At 39.8% G+C, this 17,300-nt stretch overlaps 1 protein-coding gene across 2 annotated transcripts in view; it reads right to left on the bottom strand.

Moving 5' to 3' along the window:
- Positions 1–16,787, bottom strand: part of SH3GL3 (SH3 domain containing GRB2 like 3, endophilin A3) — a 60,067-nt gene extending 43,280 nt beyond the window's left edge. Inside the window, exons 1-2 of one of the 2 annotated variants that reach the window (XM_072043449.1) lie at positions 16,655–16,787; positions 13,048–13,154 (exon numbers count right to left, since the gene is read on the bottom strand). Coding sequence is in view for 1 of the 2 variants with exons in the window: in XM_027466454.3 (XP_027322255.1) it covers positions 8,903–8,947 (45 nt within the window). In the remaining variant the exon portion in view is untranslated. Of the gene's footprint in view, positions 1–8,902; positions 9,089–13,047; positions 13,155–16,654 lie in introns of those variants that run through there. The other variant, XM_027466454.3, reaches the window with a different exon arrangement.
- Between the last annotated feature and the right edge of the window lie 513 nt (positions 16,788–17,300).

The raw sequence follows: 17,300 nt of genomic DNA, 5'->3' as shown, positions 1-17,300 counted from the left end.
ACCAAGGAGAAAGTTTGAGGAAAAAGGAAAAACCCATAGACCATAACTGCTGATGAGAGAAAGTACCCAGCAAAGTTATTTATATTTAACTAGAAGCCTCTTTTGCAACCTATTTCCTCAAATATGAAGCCATTTCTACCAGTAATTCTTTTCCTGCCTAAGCTTGCAGTTCACTTGTGTTTGTGTGCCTCTCTTCTACTCTTCACTACAGAAGTTTTCCTTCCCATTAAATTTAAATACAGTGACAGGCAGTAGCGCAAACTTACATTAAACAGTAAAAGGGAGGGAGGAATTATTTCTTCCACTGAGCAATAATGTAAAGGGTCTTAGAGCATGTGGAGAGCTGTAGGACAGATTGGGGAAGTGAAGAGGTTTAGTTTGCTAACCTCCTCCTTCCTCCCTCAAAGGAAAAAAAAAAAGGGGGGGAGGGAAGTCCCACATCCAACATCAAAGTAGTTCAAATTTATTATAATTTACAGGAAAAAAACATGTAGGGAGTGTTCAGATGTTAAAGCCATAAAATGATAAACAGCTAATCTTGCAGGTAACTAACAGTTGCTGTGTTCCAGTGCCGCCAGGCAGACATCCAAGCAGCTTACACCACAAGCAGCATTGAAGCTGCTGCCTTCAGGAACCTTATCGTTATTTTCTTTGGAAGGAATTTCTAGAGAGCAGACTGGAACTGCTGGTTCTGAACTGATGTAAAGTTAGAGGCTTTGATTAATTATTTACTTTCATGGGGTTTCTTTCCCCCACCACGCACACACCTACTGTGAGCTAGAAGCCAAGCCTCTGGGTGCAGCATTCCCTGTGGGAAAGGGGCAATGTTCCCATGGGCGCAGCCTTCTCTGGCCTTGGAGACAGCACAGGAGCCAAATTTCGCTTTCTAGCTCTCTCAATGGGACTGCAAAAGGGAAGTTTGTGATTCTGAATCGAAACAATGCGTTTCTGACCTCCAATCACACGTGGTACTTAGTGCACTAACTAATATTTTTTTTTCCACTTATTCTCTGCTGGGGAGATATTGTTATCTGAAAATCCTAATCTCTAAACCTTTGCTTACCAGTCCCAGAGGGATATTAAAAACAGCAACGTTAGGTGAAAATGCGCTGTTCAGCTCAGGGTCAACTTTCTCTGGGTCAATGGAATTACACCATATTTATATGGGAACTTTAATCCAAACTCATATCTATATTTTGTATTTATCCCTAAATCTTATGCAAAGTGAAAGATTAAAAGCAAAACAAACAAACAAAACCACAGTGAACATAAAGTTCTTTGTGACACGTTTGCAAATATTATCAACGTTTGAAAGCAGAATTTCTAACAACTGGACATTGCATCTGCAGTCCAGAAACATAAAATCGAATTTTGGATCTGTCATTGATGGGCTCCTTAACCTTGAAGTCATGGCACTTGCAAGTACCTCACTCACCTCCACATGCTTTTTAAAAAAAATAAAAAATGGGAACACTGAGACCTACCTGCCTTTGCCAAGCACGCCTAAGGGAATAAGGAGGTTGTTACTACCTAGGTCTGTCTATATTGGTTTTACTGTTTTATTTCCTTTTCTTTTTCTTTTTTTTTTTTTTGAAAAAAAAAAAAAAAAAGAAAAATTACATTTCATGACTCTTTCACCTTGTATCTATAAACTGAATACAAGATCAGAAACTCTGTCAGTACTAGAATTTTAAAAAATCCTTGATTTCTTTTGAGTCCTCAATTTTACAATCATGTCCAGTTCCTAACCAGGCTAATGTCACTGCAGTTCATTAAAGACGGGTACAAAACCAAAAACATACTTCAATTAGCATAGTAGAGAAACAGAACTAATACTCATCAGAGCCTTGGCATTGTCCTTTGAATAGAAGCAGGCAAGGCCAAGTTATTTCTGTGTTTCACATACACAGCTGCTGCTATTTGAGATGTTGTAGGAAATTAAAGAGTATATGCTCCCATCAATGCATTTAATGCTTTAATAATAGAAACAAGTACAGTGATATTACACTAGAGCTCTACAAAATAGAATTGAAGGTGTACTCTAACACTAGATTAGCCCTTTTCTAACTGGTCTCGTTAAAAGCACTGTTAAATCCTGCATCTTCAGCTCTCAGCTAGTCATAGAACTCCATCAGAGGCTTCCTTTCCATGAACAGGAAAGAGCCTAACAATGAGAAAACAGCACAGCACAGAATTAGACTATCACAATGCTCTGGGGTGAAAGTGGCATTAATATAAATAGAAGCAGTTTCTTCTTAATGCTATCATTATAAACCAAAGCTTGGTTTTTATAGGGTTTTTGCAGAAAGTAGTAAGAATGGGACATATTTTGCAAGATGAATTACACATATTTATAGAAAGCATTGGTCTTCGGGTAGCAGAACAGACAAAATGTTATATTAAAACACTCCTATTCTTCAGCAATACTTTGTTCTGGAACTGCAGCTATATTGTGCTGCAGTCTGTTGAGAATATATACAACTTTCTCATATTAATAGGAAGAAGACTGAGGTTTTATCAGCCAGATTCTGCTGTCAGTTATGCTGCATATGCCTATGTAAGAGACACTACACTGAGTCAGCCTAGATTTTTATCAGCATATAAAGCAGAATTTGTCCTCCTGGATGTATATTACAGAGGCTGTCCTGAATTCTATATCAGAATGCAACTTTGTGGTAGAAATGTATCTGCTTAGGATATTTAAGCAACTTGGAGTAACACTTAGCAAATGATACTGAAGAAAATCTTAATGCAATGCAATTGCTGTGCTTCTCTTGTCTGTTTGTTTTTCAGCATTGCAGGATTCTCAAGAGACTGCACTGCAACGTATTACCCAGCGTGTGCCGCAGTGACTCAGGCAACAGCAGGAGTTAAGGATGGAGTGCCAGCTCAGCTCCAGCTTGCAGGATGCCTGTGTCAAACTCTTCAGCAAAGCCAAGAATCTATAAAAGGAGATGCGTTCAAGGAGAAAGTTCAGCTTCCATTCCATCATGCTGCACTGTTTGCTATTGCAAGGCTATTCAGATTTCCACAAATAAATACGTTATGCGTAAAATATAACTAACGTCCTCCCAAATTGTAGCTGCATCACTCTTAGATTCCCAGGTGCAGCAAAGATGATCCATATAAATGTATTTGCTAACTTCTATGCTGGCTGGGTACTGAAACTCTCAAAGTTTCTTTTTAATACAGTTATGCTTTACTGGTAGGCAAGTTACAAATATAATTGTAAATATAACCATAAACCTACATCTTGAGAGCTAGTTTCTCCCTCATCCCAGATTTCTGAGACATATTATTAATATGGAAAAACAGTGTCAAGCCATGATGAACTGTCTTCGTATTTCCTACCTATTAGCCAGATACTCTGGTCCTGGGAAACAAACTTCATTTTCAGCAGGGTTGGCTGCACAACCCAAAGTCAGCTATGGAAACCAAAAGTGAGCCACCCCTAGAACTGCCAAAGGAAGAGGGGTGAAGTACAGGTTACTGTCCCCTTAGTACATGCCTTCCCCCTGCCACATACAAATGACAGCTGATCTTTGCCACAGAGGCATGTTTCCCCCCAACATCAGGTTAATAGTTTTGATTCGAAATAATATGTAATGCAAGGACTTCTCCTTCTGCAGGAACAAAGCTCTCCAGCAAAAAGATACAAACCAATCAACCGACCAACAACAAAAACACCTCAACAAATACTCTATGTACCAACAAGCCTTCAGAGCTTTACGTAGAGTCTCAGCTTCTTCTCTCATCATCTGAGGAATTAAAGATGAGCAGTGTATCATCTACCGCATAGTTTTATAATGACTGGGTTACAGAACAGGAGCATCCAGCCACAACACAGATAAAGATGAACAATACTGACCAACTTGATATCTATATGTACATAAAGGAATGGGTTTTGTTTTTGTTTTTTTGTCCTTGACAGTGGCTGAAGGTTTATTCTTCTTTCTGAACCATGTGCAAGAATTATAATTATCCATTTCAAAACATCTCAGACAATAAACAAAATGTTAACGTCCTTTTCCCTGCTGCCCTACCACCATAATTCTAACAGTTTTACCAAAGGGTACCTCAAATTATTTAATAAAAGCTAGGAACAGCTCTCTCTGCTGAGGTCTTGGACTCATCATGCCCATTTCAGGTTGGATGTGAAAGAACAGTTTCTCTCAGACTCTATGTCGACAACTTCCAGTCCCAGGACACAAACGTGCTAGTCAATAAAGAGTTTCTTTTTGTGTCTTAATGGCAAGTTCAGTTTTATTTTGTACAAAGTTTGTCTCTTCCTCAGTTTACCAAAGTACTTCAAGTTTGTTTGGTAGCAAATGCTTCTGTAAATAAAGTTTGTGTGTATTAATGCGGTCAAAATGGACTTCAAAAATTGTAAATATTATGTCTGGGCTAGTATCATAACATTACAGAAAGCAAAAATAGTCAGGAAAACTAAACAAAACAACAACAAAAAAAAACAACTAGCAAGACTATTGCATCAGGGTAACAAGGTCTCAGATGTGATCTGGTTTTCAGTCCAAATGCCACATAAATCACTGGAGTGATTTATGAGCAGAAATCTGGGATAAAAGGACAAGCATCCTTGTAACTGTTCGTGATAGCCAAAAGCAGGAAAACAAACAAAAACAAACCAAAGAAAACACCACACAATAGAAAAAGGCCTTCAAGAACATTAAAAATAGATGACTACTTGGAAAGACAAACAGAGCATATATTTTCTTGTTCTAAATTAAATCCCTTTCAGAAGACAAAAAAAAAAAAAAAAAAAAAAAAAAAGTTGTAACAACTACGTTTTGCCTAGGAAATCTGTTCATCTCTATGCTTATCTATAGACAGTACAATCAGCTCCTGAACAGCACTACCTTATCCTTCTTCACTGACAGGAACAGGTTTAAGAAACCAATCTGCATTGACTAACAATCCCTGCTCAGGCTTATATTACAAATAAGGTATTTGCAGTAACAGGCAGTCACATTTCTTACAGAAGTATTAATTTTTAGTATCTCTGAGAAGCTAAGCTGGAGTTGTTGATACTGAGACTGCAGCTATACAGAGACTTTTTGCACAACTAATTATTTAAAATAATAAAAAAAAAAAGCATTCATAGTCAACAGATTTCCGACACCAGCATCATGGCTGAGCTTCCAAAACACCCCAGGGGAAGGAGGTTCTCAACCCACTAGCCTCTGACTACTTGGAAAAAAATCACGTATCATCACACTGAGATACCAGCCGGGCTGTAGTTTAAGAGCACAGCACAAACAATAATAGCAGCTGCTGACTATTAAGAATTTTTTATTCACTCTCTACACTTACTGTTTTTCTACACAGGAAAATCACACTAAAAATACTCCTAGTACGCATCAGAAGATGCCGTCCTCCCACCATCTGGGTATCCCACATGCACAGCCACCATGAGAACAAGGCCTACAAAAACAGTAGGCAGAGATACACCCGCCTACATCAAAAGGTTTCAGATCGAAAACAGGAAAACAGATAAGATATGTCAGAGTCTGAAAGTGACAAGAGACAAATTTTAATCAAGAACAGAACTCTGTGAAGGTTAAATAAATAATAATAAAAAAAAAAACTATTTGAAAAAAACATTCAAAACCAGAAAAAAAAACAAATTCCATGAGACACACGCATGAGTTAATGAGCTCTGAGAAAGAGCCTGCCCTCACTTACCAGCCAGGGGGAGGTGGTAAGATGCCACAGGGGATCTGCTCAGTGTTTCATTAGCCAATTGAGTTAGTACTCAAGGGATGATCGCTGATATTAGATGGACAGGAATAAAAAAGCTGATCCTCACTCCAGCTCACTCATTTCAATTTAAACTTGTAGCCTAAATAATGAGCATAGCAAAGAAATTTCTAGCATACCTGGAAGCTGTTATCTATGACACCACAGACATCTAATCTTGCTTTGGGTCTACCAGTTCTGTGCTACCAGATGAAGCAGTTATTAAGGTTCTACACTGGAGTAGAATCACCCCCGAAGATATGATGATACCTAGCAAACCAGCTAAAACATCACTCCAGAGTGCAGAACTCATTGCAGTACCTCCAACAGATGCACAGAATTCGGAGTTGCCTTCCAAATGCTGCTACCAAACTGGCACTTAGGTGAAAACCTATACACGCATGCTGTTATCAGGGGAAAAAAAAATACAGCTGGGTAAAAAAAATCCAGGAGAAAACCATAAAGAACACTTACTGTGAATTCATGGATTACAAACACTGAGACATGATGACTTTTTACCACATCAAGGATGTAATAGCATGTCATGCCTGGGATCCAGTGAGGGCTTTAGAAGCAATAAAAAGTTAACTGCTGACCTTTTCTAACAGTAAACACTTATTTACTTAACTGCAACTTTAGATAAACCAAGTTGGCATGCATCAGACAAACATTCCAGAAGGAATGAAGGAATAAACCTCAACTGTACACATCAAATGATAAGTATGTTTTGTCTCCCCCCCTCCCCCAGTGTCTAAAGCAAGACACACAGAAGATGAAGGCTTTAAAAAAGAAAAATAAATCTATTTCCTTTGAGAAAAAGCAGTTCTGCAATAGTTAAATGGTTGTTAGAAAGGCTACATAAAATAATATATATTGATTTACTTTATATATACATAGTTACAGATCACACAGATTTATATTAGTCTATATTTCAGGTGGAAGTGTGGGCTATTTCAGCTGAACAGAAGTCTGTTATTGCATGGAAATAGTATATTTTGAAAATAGAGGGATCTTTTCACTCCTTTGACATTTATTCACATTTTGGAATGAATTTGTTAAATACAGACTGCCTTAATGCACTTGCTTTATCCTTCAGATTTTTTTGTCTCTAGGTTCTGCCATCCTTCAAATATTATTCTCATTCCTCAATCACATGTCCTGGCACAATTCTCCTTCCCTTCAGTATTCCTCAATGTCCTCTGGGAAATTTGCCAGTTTTTGTCATCTGCCCTCATTCTCCTTTGGGAACACTAAAGCAAGGAATTAATTTCATTCTTTCTCCAAGTAATGCTTGTGTCTGCTGTTAACAGTTACCCTTGGCATCTCTCATCCATTCAATATGCAAAGGTATACAGCTCCTTAAGTGATCCTACAGTACTTAGAGATTTAAAAAATGCCCTGCTGAGAAATCTCTTTCATGCTCTTCATTTGTTTGTTTTAGCATTGTGCAAAAGAAATTAGCTAGAAGATAGAGTACAAATGTTTCTATTCTGTAGGTGCCCTTACTGTCCCATTTTCTGTTATTTTCCACAATTGTTTTCTATGTACCTTTATTGGCATGCGGGTACATCTGAGTCAGAGATTATAACTCAGTTATTCAGATCTGTACTGACCAAGTGTGTGGATGCAGATGTGCATATATGTGTACATATATGCTATTTCTTGTGTGTTTTGTTTTGTTTTGTTTTCAGAATGAACTCTGAAGTGTCTTGTGTTCCTCAAGCAAAAAGAAAAAAAAAAAAAAAGAAAAAAAAAAAACAGTTCCAGTATCTGCTTTTTCCTGCATGTGAATTTCCTACTAAACAGCATTTCTTTCTCTAAAGACAGGCTTTTTCAATCCATTTACTTTAAATTTCATGCTCAGTCCTTCATTTGAAAATAAATGGAAACTTTACCTTTGACCTAAGAAGAATATTACCCAAGTTATCCATCCCAGTTTCTTACTGTAATAAATACTGAAAGATGTACTGCAGAGTTTCAGGAAATACACAGTCAATTTCAATATATTCTGTTGTTCCGTTTTGCAGTGGCTACTACCTTTACCAGCTCCCAGATGTATTTATTTATTTATTTTTAAATGTTTATGTGACATCTGGGCTGGATTAAGCAAGCAGCAACACAGTTGCAACTGTTAAGAGGAGAAGCATTTGTTGTGGTTACCTCTTTAACTTCCTCTGTTAAATACCTCCTGCTACGCCAGTTACAAACTTGCTGTACCAAAGGCTGCAGCACTGACTGGGATGTTATGAAAGCCAAAACCTTTCACAAACTGCCCATGGATTTGTTTACCCAGAAAGTCCCGCATTTTTGCAAAGAGATAAGGAAAGTACACTAGAAGATCTAGGTTCGTGACATTCTTCAAGATCAGTATGTAACAGGAAAGAAATAACAGGAGTGAAAATAAATGTTAGATATATTTATTTAGCATATCTATACCCAACCAAAGCACACGTTCTGCATTTGGGCTGATGACAGCCCAAATATCTGAAGGAGGACCTGGAAAGGTGACAGCTAAGTCATCTCCAGACCTTTATTTCCTCTGCCCTCACCCAGAGCTGCTGTCCAACTTGACGAACAGGCTACAGACCTGAATTTCAGCACTGTCATTATCAGCAAGGAGAGGCGAGGGAAATACAGATCTCCCGAGAGCTCCTGGCCCCCTACACCAGGGGAATCCCACTGATGCTGCTCACGGCAATGCAGGGCTGTGGGGCCGGCACGACCGCGCTGTGTACCAGCCCAGACAAGGGTCTTACCAAAAATAAGCAGAAGTACGAAAGATGCACGAGAGAGAACCGGACTGGAGAGAAAAAGGTGAGGAGCAGCTGAGGGCTCACCCAAGAAAAGACAAAGTACAGCGCCTAGAAAAGGAGGGAAACCTCTAGAAACGTGTGGTACCCCCTATAGGAGAGCTGCACGGTCTGCCAGCTGGGAAACTACCCCAGCAGTTTGTGGCAGGAGGCAGCGCTCAACTCTTCGGGGAGCGCCGGTGCCTCACGGCAGCGAGGCCTCGGAGCCGCTCCCGGCTGACAGGTGCCGGCACCCGGCGGGACCAGCCCGGGGCGGGCAGAGGCAGCCCCCTCCTGCGGGGGGCAGCTCCGGAGGCTGAGGGGCAGCAGGCCGTGCCCGCAGCCGCAGCCCTTACCTGGCTGGCTTTGTGGAACTGCTTCTTCAGCCCCGCCACCGACATCCTCCCGCCGCGGCCGGCTCCGCCCGGAGCCGGGGCCCGATCCCGGAGGCGGCTGCGGGCGGGTCCCGCCGGGTCCCGTCAGGTGCGGGCGGCCCGGCCCGGCCCGGCCCCTCGCTGTGTCACCCCGCGCGGCTGGACGCGGCGCCCACCGCCCCGCCGCCCCCATTGGCCGCCGCGCGTCCCCATGCAAATGACTCAGGCAACGGCGCCCTCCCATTGGCCGCTCGCGGAGGCTTATGCAAATCGCAGCTCTGGAAGTCACCGCCCCCCGCCGCGGCGTTGCGAGGAGATCGCCGGGAGCGCGAGGCGCGCGGCCTGCGGGGCGGGGGGTGCCCGCCGCCGGGGGGCGCCAGGTCACGGACCCCAAATCCGGCCCCAAGCCGAGCCCCCAGCCCCGGCCTGAGCCCCAGAGGCCGGCCGCGAGCCCTCTGACCGGTCCCAGCGGGGCTCCAGTTTGCTCATTGTACCTCACATCTCCTGTGTTTCTCCGTAGCATCTCGTGTGGTAGCATCGCATCTCCTGCATCCCACATCCACCCTCCCGCACGTGTTGCTGGCGGCTGTGACAGCCGTGGCCGTGTGTCGGGGCGTGATGGCCTGCGGACTGGGTTCTGTGGGGTTATGGTCAACCCAAATGCGTGCACGGACCTGGAAGCAGCTTGGAGAGAAGCTCTGTGGGCTTTCACAGGGCTCTCGCGCTGCTTGCTGTCATGCCTGCTGGTTTTATTACTTGGCAGAGAAAGGAGTTCCCAGAGCACCTTACTGTTGCTTCTTTCTAACAGCAATGAGAACGATGGCAAAAAAATGCCAGAATTTCCACCATAATTGTCAGAAACCTACCTGTACCAATTACATACCACCGTGAGCCAAAGCATAAAGACAGACCCATTCACGAGCTGAGGGACTCCTACTGGCTATTGCTTTACAAGACTGTACAGGTGAGGTAAAAGGCACAAAAGAGAAGCTATGAGGCTAACCAGATAACATTCTCTGGAAGACAGGTTGTAAGGCAAAAAAACGTCCTTTCAGGTGTTTGGGTTGGGTAATGTTTGAAAGAGCTCTGCAGTCACTGTGCTACCTGATGCCGCTTGAGAATAGGGAAGGAACATTTTCAGCCTCATTACAAGTTAATGAGATTACACCAAAGGCACCTGATTTCAACACCACTTTTTCTTCTTAATACCAACAGGCAGCAAATGCTAACTGCCCAGGCCAAATCAGGTATGGCTTGAATTAGTGAAGCATTTGCAGAGGTCACTGTTGACAGAGATGAAGTGACCTAAGTTTTGAGAGAGATTGAGATGCTGAGAAGAGAGGAAATAAGGCCTAAGAAATTGGAGATCTGTAAAAGTTATTAAAGCAAACTCTGAGTGTACCATGGAATTGAAACAAAGCTTTAGCTAATCTTTAGCTTTAAGAAAGGGGGGACCAGAAGCAAAGAAGGCAGGAGTTTGAAACATGTCACTATGGAGGGGAATCAATGGATCATATAGCTACTGTGTCTGTTAGCCGTACAATTAGATTATACAGAGAGCACAAGTAAGGCAATATGCCTTCAACTTCCTTTTTTATCCCGTGTGTAACCTAAGGGTAGGAGTGATGTTGTTTCTGCTGAGGTGATATGAGAATCTGCAAGTGGGAAATGCCCTGTGGAAATCCAACTTCATAGCCTAATTGTCCAATGATACAGACAAGGTGAAAACCTAATTGATGAGCCAACTCAAATGGTCCAGGTGTTAATGATTTGGTAGAGACATCCTAAAAAAGACTGTGGTATTCATTTAAGATATAAGCAAAAGTTACAGCTTGTAGGCAGTAATATAGACGGGCTAAGCAATATCTAAGAGCTTTATAATCGCAGACAGATATGCATCATGGAAAAAGGGACCATCGTTTGCTGGACAACATTCCTTACATTTTAGGAAAAGTTGCTAATTCAGCCTGTAGAATGAGGGAAATTAGAAGTAGTATAAAAACTACAGGAAGTGGTTCAGCTAAATGCTGACATGATGGAAAAAGCCTTCTATTAAAAAGAACTGTTATAAGTAGAAGACAAGCCAGAGTACAGTACTACAAGGAATAGTGAAAAATACTTTACAGTCTGGTATATGGGGCCTTCAGGAGAAAAGTTCTAGATGTCTGAATGTTTAAACAATACTTACAATCCCACCACTCTGGAAATTTTAAATTACACAAAACATGTTGCTGGTTCCAACATGTTATTGAATCAGAGGTTCTAAAAAGGAGTGTGAATTTTGTGCAAACTATGAGCTCCTATTTAAATCAAGGCTGTGACTAGAAAATATACTCTGGCTGCTTATGTGGTAGAATTGGGCTTGAAAATTGGTCCTGTGAAATTCAAGACAGTTATCTGGATAAATGGATAGATTCATAATTCAGCTTAGATTTTAGATTTTAGTGTGCCTATCCAGAGACAGTTTAGCAGTTGAAATTACTTGCAATCTGAAGCCAATCACATCCATGTTTGCTTGAATGCCTCTTGAAAATTATAATGAGAAATCTGATAGTGAAATTTCATCTGGGTCTTCAGTAGTTATTGCCACCAAAAAGAACATCAAAATGGGAAGGAATGATGAGTTTATGATGTTCTATTGGATTTATCCTGGATCTCACTGAATACCTGTGTAAAGCACTTATTCCTTAAAATGTAGGTATTCAAAGCAAGCTATTGTGCATTGCTTTACTTTGCAATATTTTTTTACATGTGTCATTAGGTGACTGGACATGCTCATCTGAATAACAGGGGAAATGGTCAGTTGAGTAACCAAGTTACTGCTTACCAAAACCAGAGAGAAAACCTATGAGAAACACACAAAGGCGGCTTCAGCTGTAGCTGAATTAGAGAGTAGCAACCCCATGTTTTGGTTTCGTAATAGAAAAATATACAGGAACTATGCATATATTCTCTTCAGGTTGAAGAAGTCTGAATTCACACACTTCATCTTCAAAATACTGGCATTGGGAAAGGAGAGCCATTTATCAAATAAATAAATAAATAAAAATGGTTTGTGTTGCAAAGATGAGTTTCCCTAAGACTAAGTGTCTCTATATAACAGTAGCAAGTGGGTCATTAGTGGAGATCACTGGCATGCTTGGGCAAGTCTGACTTTCATGAAATGGTACATAAAATCTTTCATTTGAAATACCTAAAGAAAATGGGATTGCAAGCACTTGGACCAAGCAGAGCATGATATTTAAAAGAAAAAAAAATCTGCTGGAAGGGACTTGCAGAAAGCTTTAAAAATAAAACCGGCTTGGGTATACGGTTGTGTCCTCTTCTTAACATCTGGGAGGTTCATCTGGCTCCCCAGTTATAGAAAGAGGGGAATCCTAAACTGAACAGGCACTTCTGCAGCGCATCGACCCAATTAAGTGAAGTAATACATAACACAGTGTCCCAGAGTGAAATCCAAAGGACTACAACATTTGATGAAATTGGTTCCAATTACCTCTTCAGTGGGTTGTCCTGCAACAGAAAACCTGGGAGCTGACACCGGGAAAATTACACAAACCGCAAACTACCCCAATAACAAAATCAGAAAAGAATTCTTCTGCTAAAAATGCCAAAGACAGTAAGGACACCTCATAAGCCTGTTTTAGCACTCTTTCTATACGCTTAAATGAAAATATATATACATTTAAAATAAAACAAAAGTGTGGGTGATGTGAAAACATGTTCATGTACAGGAGCAAACTAACACTATGGTTTTGCTTCTAGAGCATAAACAAGCAATTTTGCACATCATAGCACTTGCTGTGCAGATACACAAGCTCAGTTTTTTCTGACATGGCTTTGCATTTCAGTATACATTTCATAAAAAGGCAAGAGAACAGACAGTATTCTCTACACAGCCACTTCTGGCCAGAATTTGGAAAGCTCCCCATTCCACATGGACACTGCTGGCAGTTAGAGCAGCAGTATGTGACCCTGGGGCCGGTAGACACTCTGGCTAACCTACTTCATTTGTTTAGGATGCTTATGTTTGCTCTCCAGATCTTCTAACTAAATGTAGCTAGTGAATTATTTTTGGCATTTGTGTTTGTTCTTCTCAAGCAGACTTCCCATATGTGTTGCTTTACCGTTATCCAGATCTTCTTGTCTCCTTCCTGTGTTTGTATTCCACATGCTTCTCCATGATTCTGTGGATACTTTCTGTCTTCAGTTTCTTAAATCCCTTACTCTTGTTCTGCAAGTGTCAACAAGAAGACAAAAGCTTGTTAGGTCTTATGCCATTAAATAATAAATACGGTTCTACCCACATGCTTCTTTTTAAATGGCATATAAAGATCTTAGATGAACTTAAAATCTAGAGGTAGATATTTTTAAAGTTACATATGTGTATACTATAAATAGGTACTCTAATTTTGAAAATAACACAACAATCTACTCTTCTGTGTGTGCTGCTCTGTTACATTGCAGCCTGTAAAAATGTTTGCAATCCCAATCTTGCAAATTATACTACATGGATGGAACTAGTATGTAGCCTGAACAGATCCTGCTTGGAGATCCTGTAACTTTTAGGTGCCTATGTTGCTTCTGATAGCAGTAAAAAATATATATATATTAATTGTTACTATTAATATATATGTATAGGCACTCAGCACTCACAGACAACTCTAGACCATTTAACAGAAATGTGTTATCTGTGTAATTTAGAATAAAGATACAAACGTACTGACTCCACACAGGAGACTTGAAAATTGAAAATTCTTGTTAGTATCAGTGGTAATCTTGGATAGCCAGGACATTTTCGTTTCCTCCATTCTTGAGATCTCTAACTTGATTGGTTTAACTTGGTTTATCTCTAACTTAAACCATTAAAAAAAAAAAAAAAAGTTTTCCTTTGGGTAGGTCTGTTTGTCCTAAACTGAAATATTTTAGATTTCTGACATGTTGAAAAATAAATAAATAAATAAAACACTTCATTTCAATGTCAAATTTCGTCATTTTCAGAGAGCAGTATTACTTCACATAAACATCTGGATCACATGCTTGAGCCTGCCTTTTGGGCTCTAATCCCTACAGGGACGACATCTCCCTTAACACATCTGTGGCCATCTGAGTGCCAAGGTGTATGCGGTTGGTGAGGGGAGCAGCGTATCACACTGTGCAAGGGGTGGTCTCAGCAGGAGCCCTGTGGCAACCTAACAAGCTCATGAGAAAAACTGAGGTTGTGAAATGGACCGACAACTTTTTACATTAAGGAAAAGAGAGGGGGAAAAAAAAAAAAAAGAAAGAAAGAAAAAAAAAAAAAAAGACTTTTTTCCTTGGATACTACCAACAAAAATACATGGTAATTTCTGAGCTGAAATTCTTAAACCTCTATTTTGGAGAGCACGGGGAAATACCAACCAACCCATTTTAAGAACTTGCTTAGTTTAGGACATAACTAGTTGTTGGTGTATCAGAAATAACCACAGATGACATACATACCACTTTTTGCTGGCCTTTCTGAAGTAGCTGTGTACTACGAAAGAGTGAGGGGAAAAATAGATAAATAAATAAAAGAAAAGAAACTTAAAGTGGATCAATGTGGTAACATGCAGAAATGTTGCTCTAACTTTGAAAAATTGCACCTGAGTTCTGTGCTGCTATTTCACAGGTGATAAAATCTAGCTACCTATTTTCTGCACAGAGCTGCCTGTGTTCATCAGAGAATAATGACATTCTCATTGCTGACAATGCCCCAGCCAGGGAGAAATTTGAAATTGCAATGTCACTAGAAGAATAATGCTAGCTCCTGGAAGGTGTAGAGGTTACTCATCTTCATGTTAAAAGTATTGTATTGCATGTGCCGAGGATTGTTTTGAAGCACAATGTTGTAGTGCTATGGTGTAAACCAGAACGCATTTACTCTTTGAAATCTAATTTAGAATTCAATGTAACCACTCTTCAGTTGCAAAACAAAACTTTAAATATCATCTTAAAAAATCGTGATCTTAATAATGAAGAGAACAAACCTTTTCAGTGGAAAAAGGATGCACAGAACAACAACACATGATACCTTGCCTAGAGAATGCAATACACAAGCTTCTTTGATAATGATTTATTCAGCTTTACCAGGTAAAAACACATTATCATTAAAAAAAAAAAAAAAAAAAAAAAGGAAAAAGGTAAAATAAAAATCTGAATAATGCATATTTGTACCATACATCTTAAAAAGGGAGAAAACAGTAAAAAATGAAAAATAAAATCCAGTCATTTCCCTTCTCCACATATAAATCTCTTCTCAATTCTATTTTAACTTCATATTACAGGACAGAAAGTTGTATCAACTCCTGTTACGCTGAACCCTTACAAAATACTCATTGTGGGCATTTCAAAGAATTTGACTGATGTTTAAAAGCAATCTGAATATCAGTAAATATCTTGTAGTGAGCTCGTGAATATTCAGACATACCTAGTTTTAACAAAACTTTTACAGCATGGATGTTGTTTTGCTTTCAGTGTAATTTAATAGGTCTTTTGGGATCTGCCATGTTTGAACATCTGGGAATCATCACATGTTGTCTGTTGATCAATGAGGCAACAGGAAAGGCATGATGTGTCACAGATGTTAAATATGGCAATACTCCATAGACCGACTGGATCACAAATGGGAATGATCAGACTTTGAAAAATCTGATTAAGATTCATTGACTGGATAAAATTCAATTTTTTTCTCAAATTTCCTAACTGTTCAGATAACAATGGGTAATATAGTGGTCAAAGAATTGCTGGAAAGTGGCTTATTTGGAGGAAAAAAATGACATAGCTGAAGATGAGGACTTTTACTGTCAAATATCTTACAGGAAGATGAATACAACTTGCCAGGTCCCTGCTGTCTCATCATGAAGATTAATGTCTACTACTGGATAACTCTACCACTCCTTGTATTACAAAGAATACATAAATCAAATGTATTGTGTTAATTTAAGCATCATAGTTAATTGAGTAACTGCCACTATACTAAGAAACCTATTTCTCCCCCTTCACAATCAAAGAAGAAATAGCAGATACTAATTCCTTTAACTGTTAACCATGAATGCCACCTTCTGGTCTTGCACAGAAGTGCCCTTTGACAGGAAGAGGGGAAAAAAAGACTTTCACCCAGTAGTTAGCAGATAACCGTTTGAGTTAAATAGATGTTAAAAACGTGTGAAATACGGACATGACTCCTGACAGACTTCCTTGCTTGCTCGTTGAAATTTAAAGGAACTCAGATATTTACTTTTGTAAAGAAATTACGTAGTTTAAAAAATAAACACACTTGACATTGACTTTCTGTAGAAACAACCTGGAAACTGTCGTATTTCAAGGTAGCAGCTGAATCAATACCACGAATGAAATCCTGACCTCACTGAAGCTGACAGAACTTTTGCCACTGACTTCAATGGGGCCCAAAGTTTCAGCCTGTACTTTATGAAAGTTGCTCTTGTGTACTGATCTTTGAATTTTCAAAGGGTTTTAACAAAGCTAGGCACGTATATTCTCCTACAAATTCAGTGGAAATGGGATTTTAAAGAGGAAACTAAGAAGAGCTGCTCCCACAATGAGCTGTACATGAAGATGGTAAAAGTTTTCAGAGACTTCTCATTCCCCGTGATCAGACAAGAGTAGCTATTGCTTTTATTGCTTGAACTTCTCCAGCAATAGACTTACAGTTGTTTAGTGTTGCTAGTACAGGTAAAAGCATGTTATACGTACCAGAACATGTTCCTTGAAGCAATCATATTATCATGGTGTAATGGACTCCCAAATCAAAGCAAACTGGTTCTCCGGCTGCTAGGATGATATACAGACAGCAGGGGAAACAAGCCAGGGAATTTCTCTCACCTGGGGAAGCAAATAAGAAGCATTTCTCCGATGCATGAAGATGAATATTTGGGCAGACAGTAGCTGAAATCCCCTGCAGTAACAGATTGCTTTACATCTACTGCATTTAACTCATAACATTTTTTAACCTAGCTGTTCTAGCTCTGCAAGCTCTTTCAGACTCAAATTTTCAAGTCATAGTTAAAAATAATTTCAGTGGTCCCAATCCTGCACTTAGATACATCCGCAGGTAATCAGTCATCTCTTCTTAGGCTCCTTTTTGGTTCCGCTTAATGATTTCTTTACTGTGTCAAGCATAACGTGGCAGAGATTGTATGCAAAGTGACTAATCATTTAACCTTAATGTAGACACTAAACCACTTTTAATTTGCCTAATATGTGATTCTAATATTTTTTAATGTCAGATATGAAGTAATGTCAAGGATTCAGTAACATACATTGGAAGAGATTAAAAAATAGCATCAGCTATTATATGTTAGTAACTGATGCACTCACAGAAAAAATTTGGCTGACATGT

This window comes from Anas platyrhynchos, chromosome 11 (genome assembly GCF_047663525.1).
Source record: "Anas platyrhynchos isolate ZD024472 breed Pekin duck chromosome 11, IASCAAS_PekinDuck_T2T, whole genome shotgun sequence".
NCBI lineage: Eukaryota > Metazoa > Chordata > Aves > Anseriformes > Anatidae > Anas > Anas platyrhynchos.
The sequence above is the reverse complement of the archived record's forward strand: the minus strand, read 5'-3'. Positions and strand labels throughout refer to the sequence as shown.